Source organism: Pavona decussata, unplaced genomic scaffold, assembly GCF_977016875.1.
Source record: "Pavona decussata unplaced genomic scaffold, jaPavDecu1.1 SCAFFOLD_93, whole genome shotgun sequence".
Lineage (NCBI taxonomy): Eukaryota > Metazoa > Cnidaria > Anthozoa > Scleractinia > Agariciidae > Pavona > Pavona decussata.
The window spans coordinates 1,837,547-1,854,882 of record NW_028145510.1 but is presented as its reverse complement, the minus strand read 5'-3'; the positions used below and the strand labels follow the sequence as shown (position 1 = coordinate 1,854,882).

The 17,336-nt window shown below is 38.2% G+C and overlaps 1 protein-coding gene across 6 annotated transcripts in view; it reads left to right on the top strand.

Annotated features, from left to right (window-relative positions):
• Window positions 1–17,336, top strand: part of LOC146473540 (uncharacterized) — a 92,914-nt gene that overhangs the window by 48,500 nt on the left and 27,078 nt on the right. For 3 of the 6 annotated variants that reach the window (XM_085118209.1, XM_085118210.1, XM_085118212.1), the window contains 2 exons: window positions 14,152–14,526; window positions 15,141–16,010. In XM_085118209.1, coding sequence (XP_084974335.1) covers window positions 14,152–14,526; window positions 15,141–15,883 — 1,118 coding nt within the window. In that variant the 3' untranslated portion in view covers window positions 15,884–16,010. Of the gene's footprint in view, window positions 1–3,306; window positions 3,453–4,701; window positions 4,954–5,997; window positions 6,163–6,387; window positions 6,502–7,198; window positions 7,325–7,780; window positions 7,878–8,448; window positions 8,668–9,250; window positions 9,628–10,538; window positions 10,707–11,144; window positions 11,256–11,966; window positions 12,087–12,562; window positions 12,654–14,151; window positions 14,527–15,140; window positions 16,011–17,336 lie in introns of those variants that run through there. The other 3 variants (XR_014866368.1, XM_085118215.1, XM_085118211.1) reach the window with 2 other exon arrangements.

Below are 17,336 nucleotides of genomic sequence, written 5' to 3'. Positions count from 1 at the left end.
CTCTGATGCCACATTAAATGAACTTGAAACTAAGTGGTTGGCCATTATTAGGGAGGTTCCTCCGAAAGGGTTACCTTTTTTAGGTTGGAGGTATATAAAAGGATAGGGAAACTGCCATTTAGGTATTTAAAAGGGGCACTATGGAAGTTCTTCAGTAAAATTCAGCATATATAGAAATGTGAGCATGAGATTATTCAAAATGCGTTCAAATACTTTTATGTGAAAATTGCCTTTTGCGATATGAGAACCGAATCTTTCATTTATCAAGAAAATTAATTGGTTTTACCTCCTATTAAAACATCTTGAGAAATGTTTCCATGTGAGTAGGGCGTAAATGCTTGAATTAGCGCCCCTACAAATTACCTCCCCCCCCTTCGAATTAAGGCCCCCCTTGAGGCTAAAAATGTTAAATAAGCGCCCTCTTCAAATATGCACAAAATATGCACGTAACAATATTTGAAACACACCGCAATCTAAAAGAGAAGGTTTGAAACAGTTCAAGAAGATGCTTCATTCCAGTCTAAAATTTAACGTTTAAAAATCAAGATTTAAAATAGTTCATACGGGCAATATTTAGTCTAATGTTAAAGTTATGATTTTTACAGGTTTCATATGTCAGTATAGGATTTTGTACGTCTGCACCAAACAGAGAAACTTCCCTCTTAGCTCTAAGCATGGAAAACGTTTCTCTCTGTCAATTTTTCTTTATCTTTATTTCTTTCAATTTTCCCAACCTTCTTAAAGGCAATTCAGTGATTATTTGTTGGAGAGTGGGTGTCGATTTGTTTACTCTGCTTGCTTCATTGACCTTCGTTTCGGCTTCCTTGCGTTTTAAAACCATCATTTTTATTATATTCGAATCTAATTCATAAAACGACCAAAACCAAGGTAAAATTTTTGGTTGTTCATTTCCACTGCCAAGATAATAATCGTCCATTTCTCCTGCAAACGGTGCTTGCGCAGTTTGTTATCAGTTTTGTGAGCCCGTAGCTATCAGTTACTCGAATTTCACTTGCTCCTAATCAGTGCAAAGGTATTTTAGTTCGGTTTATGAAAAGAACATCTTGTAAGGGCTATTTAAGTCCAAAAAGAAAATTGGAGTAACGTAATCACTCTTTTTTCAGAGACAGATAAGCTTCACTTACATTATTACACTTAACTGGCCAATTTCTTTGCGAAATTCATAAAATTTATTTTAAAATACCAGTTCCTTGCAACTAATTGCTGGTTTAATCTGGACTTTAAATCTACTCGGTTGTAGATCAGAAATTTTCAAAAAATGCCGGCTAGTTTCATTTTCCTCCCATTTAGAAAGTTTATCCAAACAACGCATCAATATAACTGGTAATGTTGTTTTATTCTAACCTATAAACTCATTTGAAGATAAATTTTCCTTTTTCAATTTCGGGGCATGCAATTAAGACGTTTATTCAGCTATTAGCCGAGAGAGGCTCGTGTTTTGCTAAGTGATTAAAACTGCAGTCAAATGCAATGAAAGGTTAATGGCAAAGTTCCTGTGCGGAGAATGAGTATTTTAACACAAGAAACAACAGAAAAATAAACATTTATCAGTAAAACGTAAACAGCAAGGTCACCGAACCTGACTGGCTTTGAGAACATGTGCAAATTATTTCAAACGCTTCACGGGACGGTTTTGTTTGTAAGAAATAAGCAACCGCAAGACTCTATCGTCATACTTTTTCACCTCATGCACAAAAAGCTTGAACAAAGTGCTCGAAAATGCCTAGCTTCCATGCAATTCTTGTTTGATTTCATATTTTTTAGAAAAATTTATCTAGTCGTTTAAAGGCGATGCGGATTTGAACATAACCGAATTTACCGTAGCTGACGCATGCCCTCGAAATTTTTCGACACTATTTCAATTGTAAAAGAGTTGAAGTCACTGAGATTTTTGGAGATCCAACTTTATACGTGATTACTTCATTTTTGTTTGTTTGTTTTCTTTTGTTTGTTTGTTTTTTATAGCTCCTAACGATTCCTCTAACCTTGCAACACATCTAATTTTCCTGTAAATGTATCAATAGCATGGGTCGATTGCGGTCTATTTGCATCTTATGAATGTTTCCTTCAAACTTACTTTTTCTTGAACACTTGCAGCTTGACTGCAAACAGCAATAGAAGCTCGACACCTTGGTCCTCATAGTTTTAAAAAACATTTTACTTAGTTCCTTCAGATTTTAAAAATAATAAAATTCAGTTTTCGATAAACAATCAATAACAGAAAAATAATGATATGGACAAACATCCCTCTACTGATCAATCGTTCATTTATTCTGGAAACAATGCTTGTGGGGCTATCAGTTTTGTGAGAATACATAGCAACCTTTGACTGGAATTTCATTTTCACGCCGTCAATATTTAACTCAGAAGTTACGTCTGAAATTTCATCCAAACTGACGTCCGGAATGTGCCAAAAATCGTTCGAAAGTTGATAGTGCTTGTTGAAGTTAATCGTTCGAAATCAGTTATAAGTCCGGAAACAGTGCAAAGATGTTACACCACGTGTAAGAACATGGAGAGCAAGCGTGAAACTCCATTTAGGTCACTAGACAAAAGTCTTGTTTTAAATATTGCTCTACATGCATAATTCTATATAAACAGACCTCCGCCTAGCCTCCCTTGCAGACGCTCTTTTGGTGCTTCACGCAATCTTTCGTTGGGGAGGAAAGATTGCGTGACGAGCCAAAAGAGCGTTTGCGAGGGAGGCCGACCCGCCCGGTTAGCTTAGTTGGTAGGGCACCAAACTGCTGAGCGAGAGGTCGCGGGCTCGAATCCCAGCAGACCAACACAGGGTCCAAAAATAACTGAGGAGAAGGTGCTTCCTTTGCTTTGACATCTGCAAATGGTTAGACTTTCATGTGGCTCAGATGACCACATAAAAATGGCGCCGGTCCCTACTCCAAACTGGGATGTAAAAACACCACTGAGAACGTGACGTGGAACAAAGTTTACTTTTTCTCGTCTCGTCTTCAGTCGCAGTGGTATCTCCATCGTGTTGTGTGTCAACTCTATATTTACTCTTTCGCGGTTAGCTGAAACTGTTATCTTTGTTTGGCCAACCGTTTCAGTTGTGAATTGAACGTAAAGAATGATTTTTTTTTTTAATAAGCCAGGTGATGATCTCAGGTTTGTCTTCACAGTGCGTATTCAGAGACTTGTTCGGCTTTCTGTTTGAATGAACAATGAATTAAGTTCACATTTTGAACCTTTTTCAGTAATTTGCAGCGACTAAAAACATTACTCATAAAAACGTACCTTACTAAAGTTTTTTGCCTTGCATTGAAGGGACCTTTTATCAAACTGGGAAGCTCAACATGTCGCAGACTCTACAGGGCTGGAGCTGCAGCAGTGTCTGTTCACCGCCCCAACACTGCCGTTTGCCACGCTGTACAAATGTTCAGTTACCTGAGATTTTTAGCGGTTCAGGCAAGGTGAGGTTTATCTTAGCAGCAAGGGTTAATTCTTATCACTGGGTTAACTGACAGGTTTCAAGGAAATGTATTTCTCCGGATATGAAATTGAAAGCAAAACGTGTCACGTTTTGGTACAGTCAAGAAAAAGATATATATATATACATCTAACAATTACTCCACGAAATGGAACCGTCTGTGACGTCAGCCAACGAGGCGCGCAACGACGACTCTGCTAAGTTTATGATACACACTCTTTTTCATATAAGAACGCCTAATTTGAGGGCTGAGGCTGAACGTTATTATTTTTTTGGCAATTTGAGCCTGAAAGTTCTTAAGATGTTCTCGAGTTACCTATTATAGTATTTCAATAAATCTTTAATATAAAAAAAGAGTAGTACGGAACGATTGAATGGATTAATTGTTTTATGACATACTCAACCAAACGACGAAATGCAAATTACCCGAAAAAAAATTAAGAAACACAAGAAAAAAATGAAAAATCCAATTTCTTTTAAAACTACTCACTTAACGAATTAAACAGTCAGAGTCATAATAACGCATTGTGTACATGCAATGAGTATAACAGTTGTACCTCACCATAAAATGTAACTCCAGGGTTGCAATCTTAAATTAATTGCACCGCTTTGTTCATCAATGTCATACATCGTGTAGGCCATAGCTAAAGAGCCCGGTGCCAGTATATCCAAAAGCTCTCGCCTAAAATGAGATATTACCAAAATATATTTATCACAGTGATACAAAATTTTGATGTAGACCCGTTAACGAAACACCATTTACATTGCTGGAAAGGAAAAATAAAAAAAATAGTTAAATGCGAAGTTTGAGACTCTTGTCTTTTAAAATAGCGACTGACCTTCGCTATTTTAAAAGACAAGATTCCCAAACTTGGACTGTCTACTAACTGAGGTGTTCTTTCAAGCAGTGCTAATGGTTTTAAAGGTGTGTTAAAAATCTACTGATGATCATAAGAGAAAACCGCTAGGGTGCATGGAGAATTGCCAATTTTTCTCTCTTAACTATCAGGTGCCACTAATAAACTAGGAGGCCTTGCTTAAGCCTACACTGATTTTTGGAGGATGTTGCTTTTATTGCTCGCCCAGTCATTTTTCTTATGGTAGTCCTTTGTTAACATAACCTGAAAGTAATTTTATTATCTTTTGTTTTTTTTAGAGAAGTTTCAAATCAGACAATTGGAGGACGTAAAAAAGTTTAGATAACCATATTTTAAATGTTATTCATCCTGCAGATCCACGTCCACGTGTCAATCAGCCATGGTGAGGAGTTTACACGTGTCCACTCCCCTGCTGCTGTGTGGATTCAGTCTCTAAGTGCACGTGGCTTTGAAGTGTGTGCACGTGAGACAGGCACTGGAACAAATGGAACTGGAATCATAAACTGGCTGGCTTTCCAGGATCAACCACGGATGGCACAAGGAAGTGTGACTTTCAGTGGAATATGGACAACAGAAACAAAGTGCAACAAAGTGACTTTCTCACAAGTAAGACAATTAACAAAGCTCTGATTATTAAAGAGAAAACGTCCATGGTAACAAAACCATTCATCATCCGTAATTTTGGCCGCTAAATTTAGAGAGCAAAATTTCAGTTGCTGTATAAACAAAATTACTAGCCCGATGACTTCTCAACTTGGTCTTCCATCAGTGCAGTTTCGACTGCTAATTTAAGTTGCACGTCATGGAGTTCAGTTACCAATCAACAAAATCAATTAAGGAAATCTATACGGACGTTTCTTTCTCAAATTACTTGGGATAAAAAACATTGGTGTCCCAAACGCAAAGAAAGGAGAAACAAATAAAGAGAACGAGTCTGATTAGCCATTTCCGAGATGCTTTTATAATAAGGCTTCGTGTATAGTTTTTATTATGAAAATCGGTTTTCATTCATTACATGAGGTTTTCATTTTACAAGCTTTGTACTTAGACTCGCTTTAATTTTAATTCGTAATGAGGCTCAAATCAACTCGGAAATTGCCTATTGGACAACTGTTAGTGGAGGACCCTCTAACCGCGATCCGATCACGTGACCAATAGTCTTAACACTGAGAGAATTTTGCTATAATGATTTCACCTGTGAAATAATTTAGAATATTTGTTGCCCTCGAATCTCACCATTTTTACCGAATCACTTCTAGTAAAGTAAACATGGTACTCGCATTCATTTCACTACGACATAAACACATCAGTTATGAAGCAAAAACTCTTTGTGTGTGAATGACTACAAGTTATATCCAAACTGTCAGTTTGTAGGATAGACAGCTTGTAGAAATTTTTAATTCATCGTGAAGCATTCACAGGTCGACTAACAGGACGGTACCCCGCGCCCAGAACATTTGATAGCTCAGTAGTATCCGAATAATTTCCTCAAAGCCGTCAACTTTCCGAAATGCTTCCAAAACTAAGATGGCCAAAAAATTTACGTGAAAGGACCTATCCCTTGTTATATTAATACTAACCGAAAACCTACCCCTATAATTTAATCCTTGCTAGGTAACAAATGTGGAACTAATTTTGAAAATTTTCCAGAGCTTTGGTGGAAGACCTTCGGTTTTCATCTCCGCTAAGTACACTCGTAATACAAAGCCTCAAGATGCTATGTATGCTTGGTTGGAAAATGTGAGTTCTAGAAGTTTTGAAATCTGTATCAGGGAATTCCAGGCATTTGATGGAAAACACGAAGATACAATTGTGGTAAGTGATCGTATTTCAACTTAGTTTTAGTTCTAACGTAATGCAGGTTTTATTAATTTAAATAATACGAAGGTTCCCTGCATCTCATTTTTCCACTGCTCATCGAATAATACACTTACGTTGACTGCCCAGCACTGCAAATGTTTAGAACAGTAAAATTTAGAAGGAATATGCCTAAAAGATATGTGGATGTGTTTATATTTCCTTTACATTTTGTCTTGGCAGGACTGGTTCGCTTTCCTTGGCAATGGTTCTGATTTCAATTTTACCTTGGCGGGCGAGACGTTCTTTCCCAACAGTGGAACGCCAACAGCTAACAACAATTATGGATTCTGTCAGGTCAGTATCTTTAACAAGTAATTGTCATGTCTAACCCACCCACAAGCGTTAGAGTCTTCTGTCCAGTGCGCAAGCACTCTTATACTCTAAAAAAAGTGTTCTTTCTGCATTTTTTTTATATGAGCGGCTTTGTGAGCAATAATTTACAGTGCTGTCAACTAGCGCAACTAAATGCTTTAAGGTACGGACACGCCCTACGGAAAGGCCGCAGTTTCAAATTATTTGATCGCGTTTTGCATTCGTTTCAGTCCCTTTATTTCCGTATATTGAAAATGTTACTAACAGTCTATATAGAGCTAAGTACAAAGAACGAACTTTTTTGCAAATTGACAAAATCATCAATGACTTTAGCTTCAATAAAGAAGGTTCCCTCATTATAAACAACAATGACTCCTTTTAGTATTATTGACTTAATTTTAATAATCTATCTCCTTTTAGTCTTCTAATCATACGTATGTAATACACATGCGCACACAACAATATGTTTTTGGCTGCCAGATTGTAATTGTGCGTTTCCAAAGAAAGTGTATATATGTATATGTATGTAACAGTCAGTAAAAATAACACAGATGAGTGCCTGTAAATTTCGAAGTCATGGAAGAAAAACGAGCTTAAATGAGGGTACAAATTTAAAAGTGTGGCTATACTGAAACCAGTATGGACAAAATCTGAAAAAGTCACTTTTTTCTCTTCACAGCAAGTGCAATACAACACTACTTTCTATGCGTCACCAGTTGTCGTCATTTCCGTTCACCACCAATACGACCGTCAAAGGAAAAGTCAGATTCCACCAGAAAATAACATCATCACGGCCTGGGTGGAGGTAAGATACATAAGGACGATAGTGTAGAGCATAAATTACAACACCTCCTTCCCTTACCTACCCCTTCCCTCCAACACATACACTTTCTTGTGCAATATGTCCTTTGATTATAAAATTCCTCTGTGAAGGTGTTCAACTGCCCCTTCCATCACACCCACACTTTTTGAAATTTCGCGAAACTGTCTCTGATAATCTTTTTTCCTGTCACGATGACGATTATTTTTAAACCGTGAGGATAAATTACCAAAACCTAGTGCCATGTGTCCCAGTGTAAACCGTCAATATCTTCGGTTATGAGAAAGAAGCAGCGATGACACCAAAAAACTCCAATGGATTATAAACAGTCAACAGCAGTGTTTTAAGAAGCTACGTTATCAAGTCTGTCCAGAGCGGTATAATATAAGTTGCTAAAATGCATGGCACCGTTTATAAAAGGTTATGTTGTCTTATTTTCAGGATGTCAGTCTGACATCAATGAAGATTTGTGTCAAGGATCTTAGTGGAGCAGGAAGTCAACATGATCCACTGTCTGTCAGCTACATTGTCATTGGAGGTTGGTATTAAAATAAATGCTTTCGAATTTAGGGGTCGAGAGGAAGGCTCTGCTGACCACGTAAAAATGGCATCGGTTGCCGTATCAGACATAAGTACCTGAAAACATCCACACGAGGATGTGATTAAGCTCAGTGCCAGAATGTGGTCTGCTTGCTTACCTTCTGAGTGAATGACAAATGAAAACTTGTTGTTCACAGCCAGAGATCAATTGGAAGTAGGCGAGTATGTATTGACAAACAGCTCTTGCAAACAGTTAAAATTGTAATTTAAAGTATACATCGCAGTTTTGGAGATACTTGCTAGGCAACGCTCCCGAGTGCTATACCGTGAAATATCTCATAAATGAACTCATGCCTAGCCTTAACCTTCTGTATGTACGCGACATTTTAACTTTATTTGGAATTCCAGATTAATTCGTGAATTTTAATTTCTGAAGACGAAGTGAAGTTAATTCCCCAGTACTTTCTTCCTCTTCTGAACTGCCCCAATAACGCTGACGAGGACTAAATTACAGTGCACGTTTTTCCTTTAAAAACGTATAATCAGACTCCATGCTTGTGTTTTCACAGACCTCGATCCTTGTCTCAATGTTAAATGTCCATCGTTTGGAGTCTGCAGGACATACAGTGCTCATGAATCACGCTGTGTGTGTTTCCAAGACTGCCCCTCTTATCAAGATCCAGTGTGCACCGCCAATGGTACAACATACGACAACAAATGCTGGCACGAACTGAGCTACTGCAGAGGACTGGAGAACAACCTTGTCTACCACCCTGGAAGCTGTGAAGGTAATGATGCGAGGCTCCTCGTTAGAGCACTAAATAGTGTATATTATTTGGCGACGCTCTCAAATACGGATAGTTTTTAGTAAACCTGAGCAATATCCGTACAGATCAGGTATCGTTAATAAATTAAATTGAAGTAAGTTGATTTTATTGAATCGTTGCTTCATGGCATGGATAATTGACGACGGATGCTCAGTTTTGTCAAATTTACTTTAACATATTAAACCTTTTTTGACGGGACAAAAGCAGAGAGAGAGAGTATACAGTTTGAACGTGAAAGATGCTTTGACCCCTTCCGAATGCATATTTCAGTGATATGTTTGATCTGAACTCGCAACGAATTAAACGTCGCCCAAGACTCGCCGAGAAATCAAAATAAAATCATCATTTTAAAACTGCTTGAACTACCTTTAAGAATCTCCGACATCTTTCCCGGTTTTTATGCCATTATATTCAAAGTTGTATTTTTTCTCAGTTCTGATTTCTTTATTATAAGTACATGACAATTTAGTACAGTTTTTAGAACTGAAATTTTTAAGTCACAATAAATTTCATCTAGTCATACTTTGAACCTTTTCTTTGAAAGGGTTTCCAATTGTGAGAGGTCGAGTGGATCTTATGCGTGTTCCAAAATGGACCGATTCAACCTGTCGTACAGTCAGCTTCCCTCCATACCGCTTCTATCCGGATAAACAGGTTCATGTTCAAGTCACTGTCAATCATTTGAAACAAAATGATTCGGTTACAGTCCACGACGCCGTCACATCATGGACAGAAAAAGTAAATATAAAAAATTTCACAGTCTGCGTCTTGCAGGCCGGGAGAAACGAAGAAAGCCTCAGTCCATTTGCGACTGTCGATTGGCTTGCCTACCAGGGAGCACCACCCAAAGGAATGACGGGAACAATCAAGATGCAAGAATGGTGGTCTGGAACAAAATGCGCAGATGTGACCTTTCCCAAGGTAGGATGAGAATATAATCCAAACTCAGTCTATCATGTAAAAATTAACTACTCCACCACATGGGATGCTAGTCCATTGCAGTGAAAGCAGCATTACCTCCAGCAGTATGTCTCAAATATGTCGTGCAAAGTTTCTTGTGAAAGGAAACCATTAACAATTGGTTAGTTGGTTGGTTACTTGATGAATGGATGGTTGGTTGGGTTGATTGATTGATTGATTGATTGGTTGATTGGTTGATTGATTGATTGATTGATTGATTGATTGATTGATTGATTGATTGATTGATTGATTGATTGATTGATTGATTGATTGATTGATTGATTGATTGATTGATTGATTGATTGATTGATTGAAGGATGGTTGGTTGATTGATTGATTGATTGATTGATTGATTGATTGATTGATTGATTGATTGATTGATTGATTGATTGATTGATTGATTGATTGATTGATTGATTGATTGATTGATTGATTGAGAATTTGAGAATTGTGCATGTTAATATAATAAACCGTCTGAAAGGTGTCGTCACAATACACAGCTCCGCAATATGGCCAGTACCTCACGCATGCATGCAGCCAAAGCTGTCCATGGCTGCCACTGCCCGAATGATATGGCCATACGCATGCGTGAGAGACGATTTCTGTCAGATGGTTTGTTATTATAAGAGTTAACCTGCTAAATAGGCGTTCTGTGGACGTGTCACAACTAGGGCGGAGAAGTTAGTGGCTATATAATCGTAACCTAGAAAGAAGGTCAATGTGCGCATGTGAGCTTACTGACATAACACGATACGTATTCATTTTTTTTTTCGAAAAGCGACGATTGGTTACTGGCTGTAGGAGCCGCCTGAATAGAGTTTTAAAAGGAGTACAACATTTAAGTATCACAATCTCACTTTTTCTACATGTAGAGCAAGTTTGACGAAACCCCTGGAGTTCTAGTGACAGCGGAGCATCTGAGGACTGGTAAAGAGTTTGACGCTTCTCTTATATGGACAGAAGATACAACTAAAGACTCGTTTAAAGTCTGTCTTCGGGAAATGCAAAATTTTGATGGAAAACATGAAGATATTAATGTGGTATGTACCTAACAAAATTCTTTTATTTCGATATCTAACACAAAAGAAAAAGTGTTTCGTTGCCTGACTCTAACTCTAGTTGCAATTGGTTCTTAGACTTAAGGTCGACCCAAGAATGGAAAAACAAAAACGGCGCTCATACTTTCCCTGGCTGATACTTGGACTAATGATGTTATTAATGTGGTACCTAGTATCTCGTTTTCATATCACTATTTTTCTTTCAGGCAAAGCATTCAGTAAACTTGAAAATGATTCAAGGCATAGAGTTGATTTCTTACTCAAAGCATTCGGATTTACAATATCTTAAAACTGTCAATCTAATTAATTTAGGTAGTTATATGACTTTGTCATACTATGACCTCATACTATGTTGTTGTTTTTTGTTTTTCTGTTGTTGTTGTTGTTTTTTTTTTTTGTTTTTGTTTTTGTTTTTTGTAGAGCTGGTTAGCATTTTCTAAATTACACAAACCCTTCTTCACTGAGCATGGTTCTGTCGGATTTCCAAACACACAGCCACCAACAGATGAAAACAACAACGCGTATTGCGAGGTAGGTTTCTAGTACAGTCGGTTTTGTTACTAACAGGTATCAGAAGGCTAGAGAAAATGATTCTCTTGCAGTAGGTTACTTTTTTTTTTAACAATTTTTATTTGCATACATGACATGAGATTTACAAAACTGAGCACTATTAACATTACTTACAATACACAGAGTACTAACCACAATGACTATATCTACATTGTTAACAATACTTACTATACTTACAAAACTAAAAGTGCTTACAATGTTCACACTACTTACAAGAATAACGCTATGTCTTTTAGTGAACACTTTTTTTTATTTTCACTAACAAAACATTACTTTACATCAAATACAATTTTTACAAATTTTACAGTGAGGTTGTAGGGTTGTAGGTTGTTGAGGTTGAGTGCAGTAGGTTACTACTTCACCAAATATACAAATATAACATTCTTTCATTCATTCACTCACTCACTCATTCATTTATTCATGCATTCATGCATTCAGTTAGTCAGTCAGTCGTTAATTCATTCATTATTCGATTGGTTCTTTCCTTCCTTCCTTCGTTCATTCCTTAATTCATTCATCCGTTCGTTCGTTTGTTCGTTTGTCCATTTGTTCTTTCGTTTGTTCGATCGTTTAGTCATACATCCATTCGTTCATTCATATTGGTTTTCTGAAACAAATCTGGGACAATGTTTCTCACTTTTAATTTCTTCATATATTGACTTTCATTAACAGTTTGTGAAGTTTGAAAATCGTTACAATGCCACACCAAAAATTTTGATATCAGCCAACCACAGTTCAACCACCAGTGGAAACTCAGCACCAGTGCACAATGGGATTACCACGTGGATCGAGGTAACATTTGTTTTTAAAGCTACAGTGTCCAGTAAACGGATCATGTATGTCAGAATCTGTCTTAGAGAGGTGTCTGACTCAGAAAAATGGTTCTCTTCTAAAGACGATTGTGTATCTTTAAGAAGTTCCTGTTTTAGTAATGTCTGAGCCTCAAATAGAGTTTGTTTTTAACCCAAGAACAATTGTCAGAGTACTTTCATCTCTACGAGTGTAGAAGAGTGGTGCTTGCTAAGAGAGGGTTGACTGTCTGCTAACAAAGGTTTAGCGAGTAATCATTTACCACAACATTTAAAACAGATTCAGTACCAACCAATCTCGTACCCAGAGTCCTTGAGCTCTTTGGCCAGCGATTGGTCGCCAGGAGAGACCCTGGGGAACTGACTCTCTCCTGGCGACCAACCGCTGGCCAAAGAGCCTAAGGACTCTAGGTACGAGATTGAGAGCCAACAAGCGTCAGCTGCCATTTACATTTTCAGAACATCAATGCTTCAGGATTTAGAGTCTGCGTCAAGGAATTGTATTTGACCAGATATGATCCAGTTTCAGTGAGCTATGTGGTCCTTACAGGTCAGTAAATTAATCAAATACAGTGGTAAAGGAATGGTACCCAGATAAAAACAATCCACAATCCATGCCACCGAAAAAGATGGCAACTGGTACATTAACCCGTATTTCTTTGCGTAGGAAAACCCTAAAAAAGCTCATAAAGACGCACAGAAAAGTCAAAAAACACTTTAAACCTAGCATACACAATTTTGGTAGTTCTGATGATAGAGACGAATTTTTCAAAAAAACAGTATGGCTTCTATGTGCATATTGACTGTGTTAGATTTGAAAGGTATTGTGGTAAAAAGACAGCCGCCATTTTTTTCCGTGCGGTGGATTGTGCATCTTTTAGGGTGCAATTGCACACCACACCCCTTAAGTGTAAAGACACTTTACTTTCGTCCTGCAGAGTAATCATCACTAAAACACTCTTAAAAGCCGATACGTAAAAACTGTTTTGAAGACAAACATTTTATTCAGAGAAAAGGTTTCAGAAGCAAAGGAGACAAACCTACAAAATTGCGAATTGAACTTTGAACAAACAAATACCGTCAAAATTTATTTCAGCAGAAGAGCAAACATTAAATGGAATATAAATTATTGTCTACTTCTTTTCGTAGGAGATAATTTTTTTTCCAGTTTCGCCTCTCATCATCTAAACTTTCAAAAATCAAGCTAAATCATTTGCCTTTGAAACGGGATTTTGCGTGGTTAAATCATTAAAATGAAATTCGTTTTCAAGTAGTATGACTACTCTTTATCCAATGAAGAGTAGTTAAACTACTCGAAACTTATTCATTTAGATATTTTAACCACGCAAAATCCCACTTTAAAGACAAGTTTTAAAAAGTCCAGTGTTTGTTATTTCTGGATAGCGCAGCCCTCTATGCTTCTGCAAATATAGCCTGTGAGTGAGCCTGATGACAAAACTCTCCTCTGCCCCTTGATTGATTGATTGATCGATTGATCGATTGATCGATTGATCGATCGATCGATCGATTGATTGATTGATTGATTGATTGATTGATTGATTGATTGATTGATTGATTGATTGATTGATTGATTGATTGATTGTTCATTGCTTATTTTTTGACTACGCCCTTGGCCATGGCCTTGACTATTTAGAGAAACAATGTCTTCTTTCTATCAACCAGTCACAAAAAAAAAAAACAAGAGATAAAGGACTAAGCTTTTCATTGATTTAAAACTTGTGGAGAAAAAACCTAGGAATAAAATACAGTTTCTATGTCTTTATTCCGCTCTGATAAAGATTCGAAATGGAGAGCTGAAAACCCGAACGACGACAAGCAAGGTGACCTACTAACATCCGAGGGGGAATGAGTGAAAAATCATGCTATCAGCTTTATTATGATCAGATTATAAAGATACCCACATACTGTGGTACTATTTCGTTAGAATAAAATTGCAAAGGAAGGACGAACGTGTTGAGGTTCAGTTAATTACTGGTTGTTCTTCTGAGACAGACAACTAAAAGCTTTTAATTTCCACATATTTGCAGATATCTGTGATCCGGGCTGGACCTATTTCAATGGATTCTGTTACTTTACGAGTGAAAAATGTGCAAACTGGACCACAGCTTTGACAAAATGCCGACAGGAAAACTCAGTCCTTGCTGACGTCAGCAATAACGAAGAAAATGTGTACATACAGCACCGCCAAAATGGCGAAAAATCCTGGCTGGGTTTGAATGACATCTCCACGGAGGGTAACTTTACTTGGGCGGATGGTGGAGCGGGGAACTTTACAGCTTGGGCCAAGAATCAGCCAAACAACTTCAAAGATGAAGACTGCGTGCACGCACTTGGTGTGAAATACAACTATGAATGGAATGACGTGAAGTGCAGTGACTGTCATCAGTTTACTTGCAAGAAAGGTAACTTCAGTTTCAAAATCTGTGCTTTACGTTGGCCTTAGCGTTCCTTGATTTAACTCGCTGAACATAAAAGTGGCAGTCATTTCAAGCAAAATATAAGGAGAAAATACGCTGGAGAAACGTTAGAGGGTGTTCAGAGCTTGTTCACAAACTTTTGAGCGCCGCAAAGTTGTTTGGCTGATTAAGCAATGATTACTAGTACACTTTGGACAAGTCAAACGGAACCGGAAGTCAGGTTTCTGTGGCGCATTTGTCATCACGGTATCACAAGCAACTTTTGGTATGAAATCAAGTAGCCTAACGGAAGGTCAACAAAACTATTCAAAAAAACTAAAACTATACAATTAGCTCAATCGCGACGGGAGAAAAGGTTTAAAAAATCTGTGAGGCGTACAATGGGAAGAAATGAGATCGGTTATTAAACCTGTATTGCTTTCTTGTTAAATAATATCCTAGCAAACATTATTCAGAGTTCATTTTGGGAACCAAATCATTTCACGAAAACAAAACGTCAGACGACAGTAAGTAGAAGGTAATTGTTCATACCGGTTTATAGACCCTTAAAATAGTGTTAAATTAATTTTTTAGTAATTTCTCCCCATCCTTTCTGTCAGATTTCAATGAGTGCAAAAGAAACACACACAGCTGCCATCAGTTTGCCACCTGTACCAATGAACGAGGATCCTATTCGTGTAAGTGTAACGGGCAACACATTGGAGATGGATTTAAATGCATCGCTAAAATTTTCAAATCCTGTTCTGAGGTCAGAAAATACGTCAGCAGTGCAACTGGAACTTACGTCATTGACCCAGATGGTGAGGGACGTTTGGCACCATTTACAGTGTACTGCGACATGGCTGGCAAGAATGGAGTTGGCGTGACAGTCATCAGTCACGACAGTGAAAGCAGAACACATGTGAAAGGATATGACAGTCGAGGCAGTTACTCACGTAACGTTCACTACACGGGAGCAAGTCTGCGTCAGCTGGAGAGTCTCACCAGAGTCTCCTCACACTGTGAACAGTTTATCAAGTATGAGTGTCATGGTTCAGTTTTGCTTCACAATAACAGTCCGGCATACGGTTGGTGGGTTTCACGTGGTTCCACTAAGATGACGTACTGGGGCGGAGCATCACCTGGCAGTGGTAAGTGCGCATGCGGGATAACCAACTCTTGTGCAAACCCCGGTAATAGCTGTAACTGTGATAGGAATGACAATGTATGGCGTGAAGACAGCGGTCTCCTCACAGACAAGACTCGTCTTCCAGTTATACAGCTCAGATTTGGGGATACTGGCGATAGCGGCGAGCAAGGGTACCACACACTGGGAAAACTGAAATGCTATGGCATAGCATGAACGTTTGAATTTTAGCATAAACGTCAACGGTTTGTTGTAGGTGTCGTCGGATTAATTAGTGCTTGTAAAACATTTGTTATCAAGAAATAAACCTCTTCATGGGAAGTACAGAGTCATTTTTGTTTAACAGTCGCATTGTATTTTTGTTGTTTGTTTTCATGGCTGGACAACAAAGCAGAGAAGCAACAAAACTATACTTACTCACTTATCGACAATCGGGCGTATGCAAACAACTGCTTGTAGTGTTAAGTAGCTGAGCCAACGCCCGGAGAAATAATAGGCCGACTTTCTATTTAGATTTTCAAGGTATTTTAGTACGTTACTCGCAACCGTGCAAACTGAAGCGGGATAACCCGTTGCTGAATCAGTAGGCTCTATTCCCTATTCTCAGGGTGCAGCCTGTTCAAAGTCTAAAGCGAGGAAAGATTGACCGAGCGATTTTACACTCTTTATTCCAAGTCTGCTGCAGTCACACGAAGCTCGATGTTCTAAATTGTTTTCTAAACCCCGTCTATAGCCTGTTCCAAATCTACTGTAGTCATCAAGAACCTCAATATTCTAAATCATCATCTAAAGCCTGTTCAAGGCTTTCAGATAGTAGGGAGCTGCACCAAGAAAGTTGCACGCGCTAAAAAAACGACAAGGGACTGGGAAAAGTCTTCCCATCTTCACCATTCGTTCGCATAGCAGTTTTTATCGCGCTGCTCTCCCATATTTCAGACCCTGGAACAGGCTACCCCGTGTGAAACCCGGGCGCTGATAACACAAAGTTTTAAGGAAAATTCCAAGTGCTCTTCAAATAGTCGGCCGATCCCCCGGGGTACTTCTATATAAAAATGAATAACTTTGGGGGTGAATTGGTCGTTAAGCCTGGTTTTCATATACCGTAGCATCCCGGTTTTAAGCTCTCGCTGGCTTATACAATTTCGCATGGGGTTTCAAGTGGGCTTATATCCGGGGGGCTTTTTTTCTGGGAGAGAAGACCAGTATAAGGGGAACAAAAAAAATGTCTCGAAACAAGCTAATAACAAAACAAAACGTACGTTTTTTTTTTTTTTTCCTGTTTTTTCCACTACAAGACCAAATTCAAAACTCTAACTAATTAACTGTAAAAACAAGATCAGAATTTGGTGTCAGATACTAAAAAATCGTTGTTCCGTACTCTGCTTTTTCTGACTGTTCTGTAAATGTGATTTTAATAGGTAACAAGTTTAAAGAAGGGGTGGGGTGGGGGGGGGCTTAAGAGCGGGCATACTTATAAAGGAATACCACACCTTTTTAACGGGGAGGGGGGTGTTTTGATAAATATTGGCATATATGCGGAAGGGACGGGCTTATAACCGAAATATAAATTTGCTTAAGATAAATGGGCCTATAAGTAGGGAGGGGGACCTATTACCGGTTTCTTACGGCAGTCAGGAAAATCCCAGATACTAGTTTCTTTCTTTCTTTC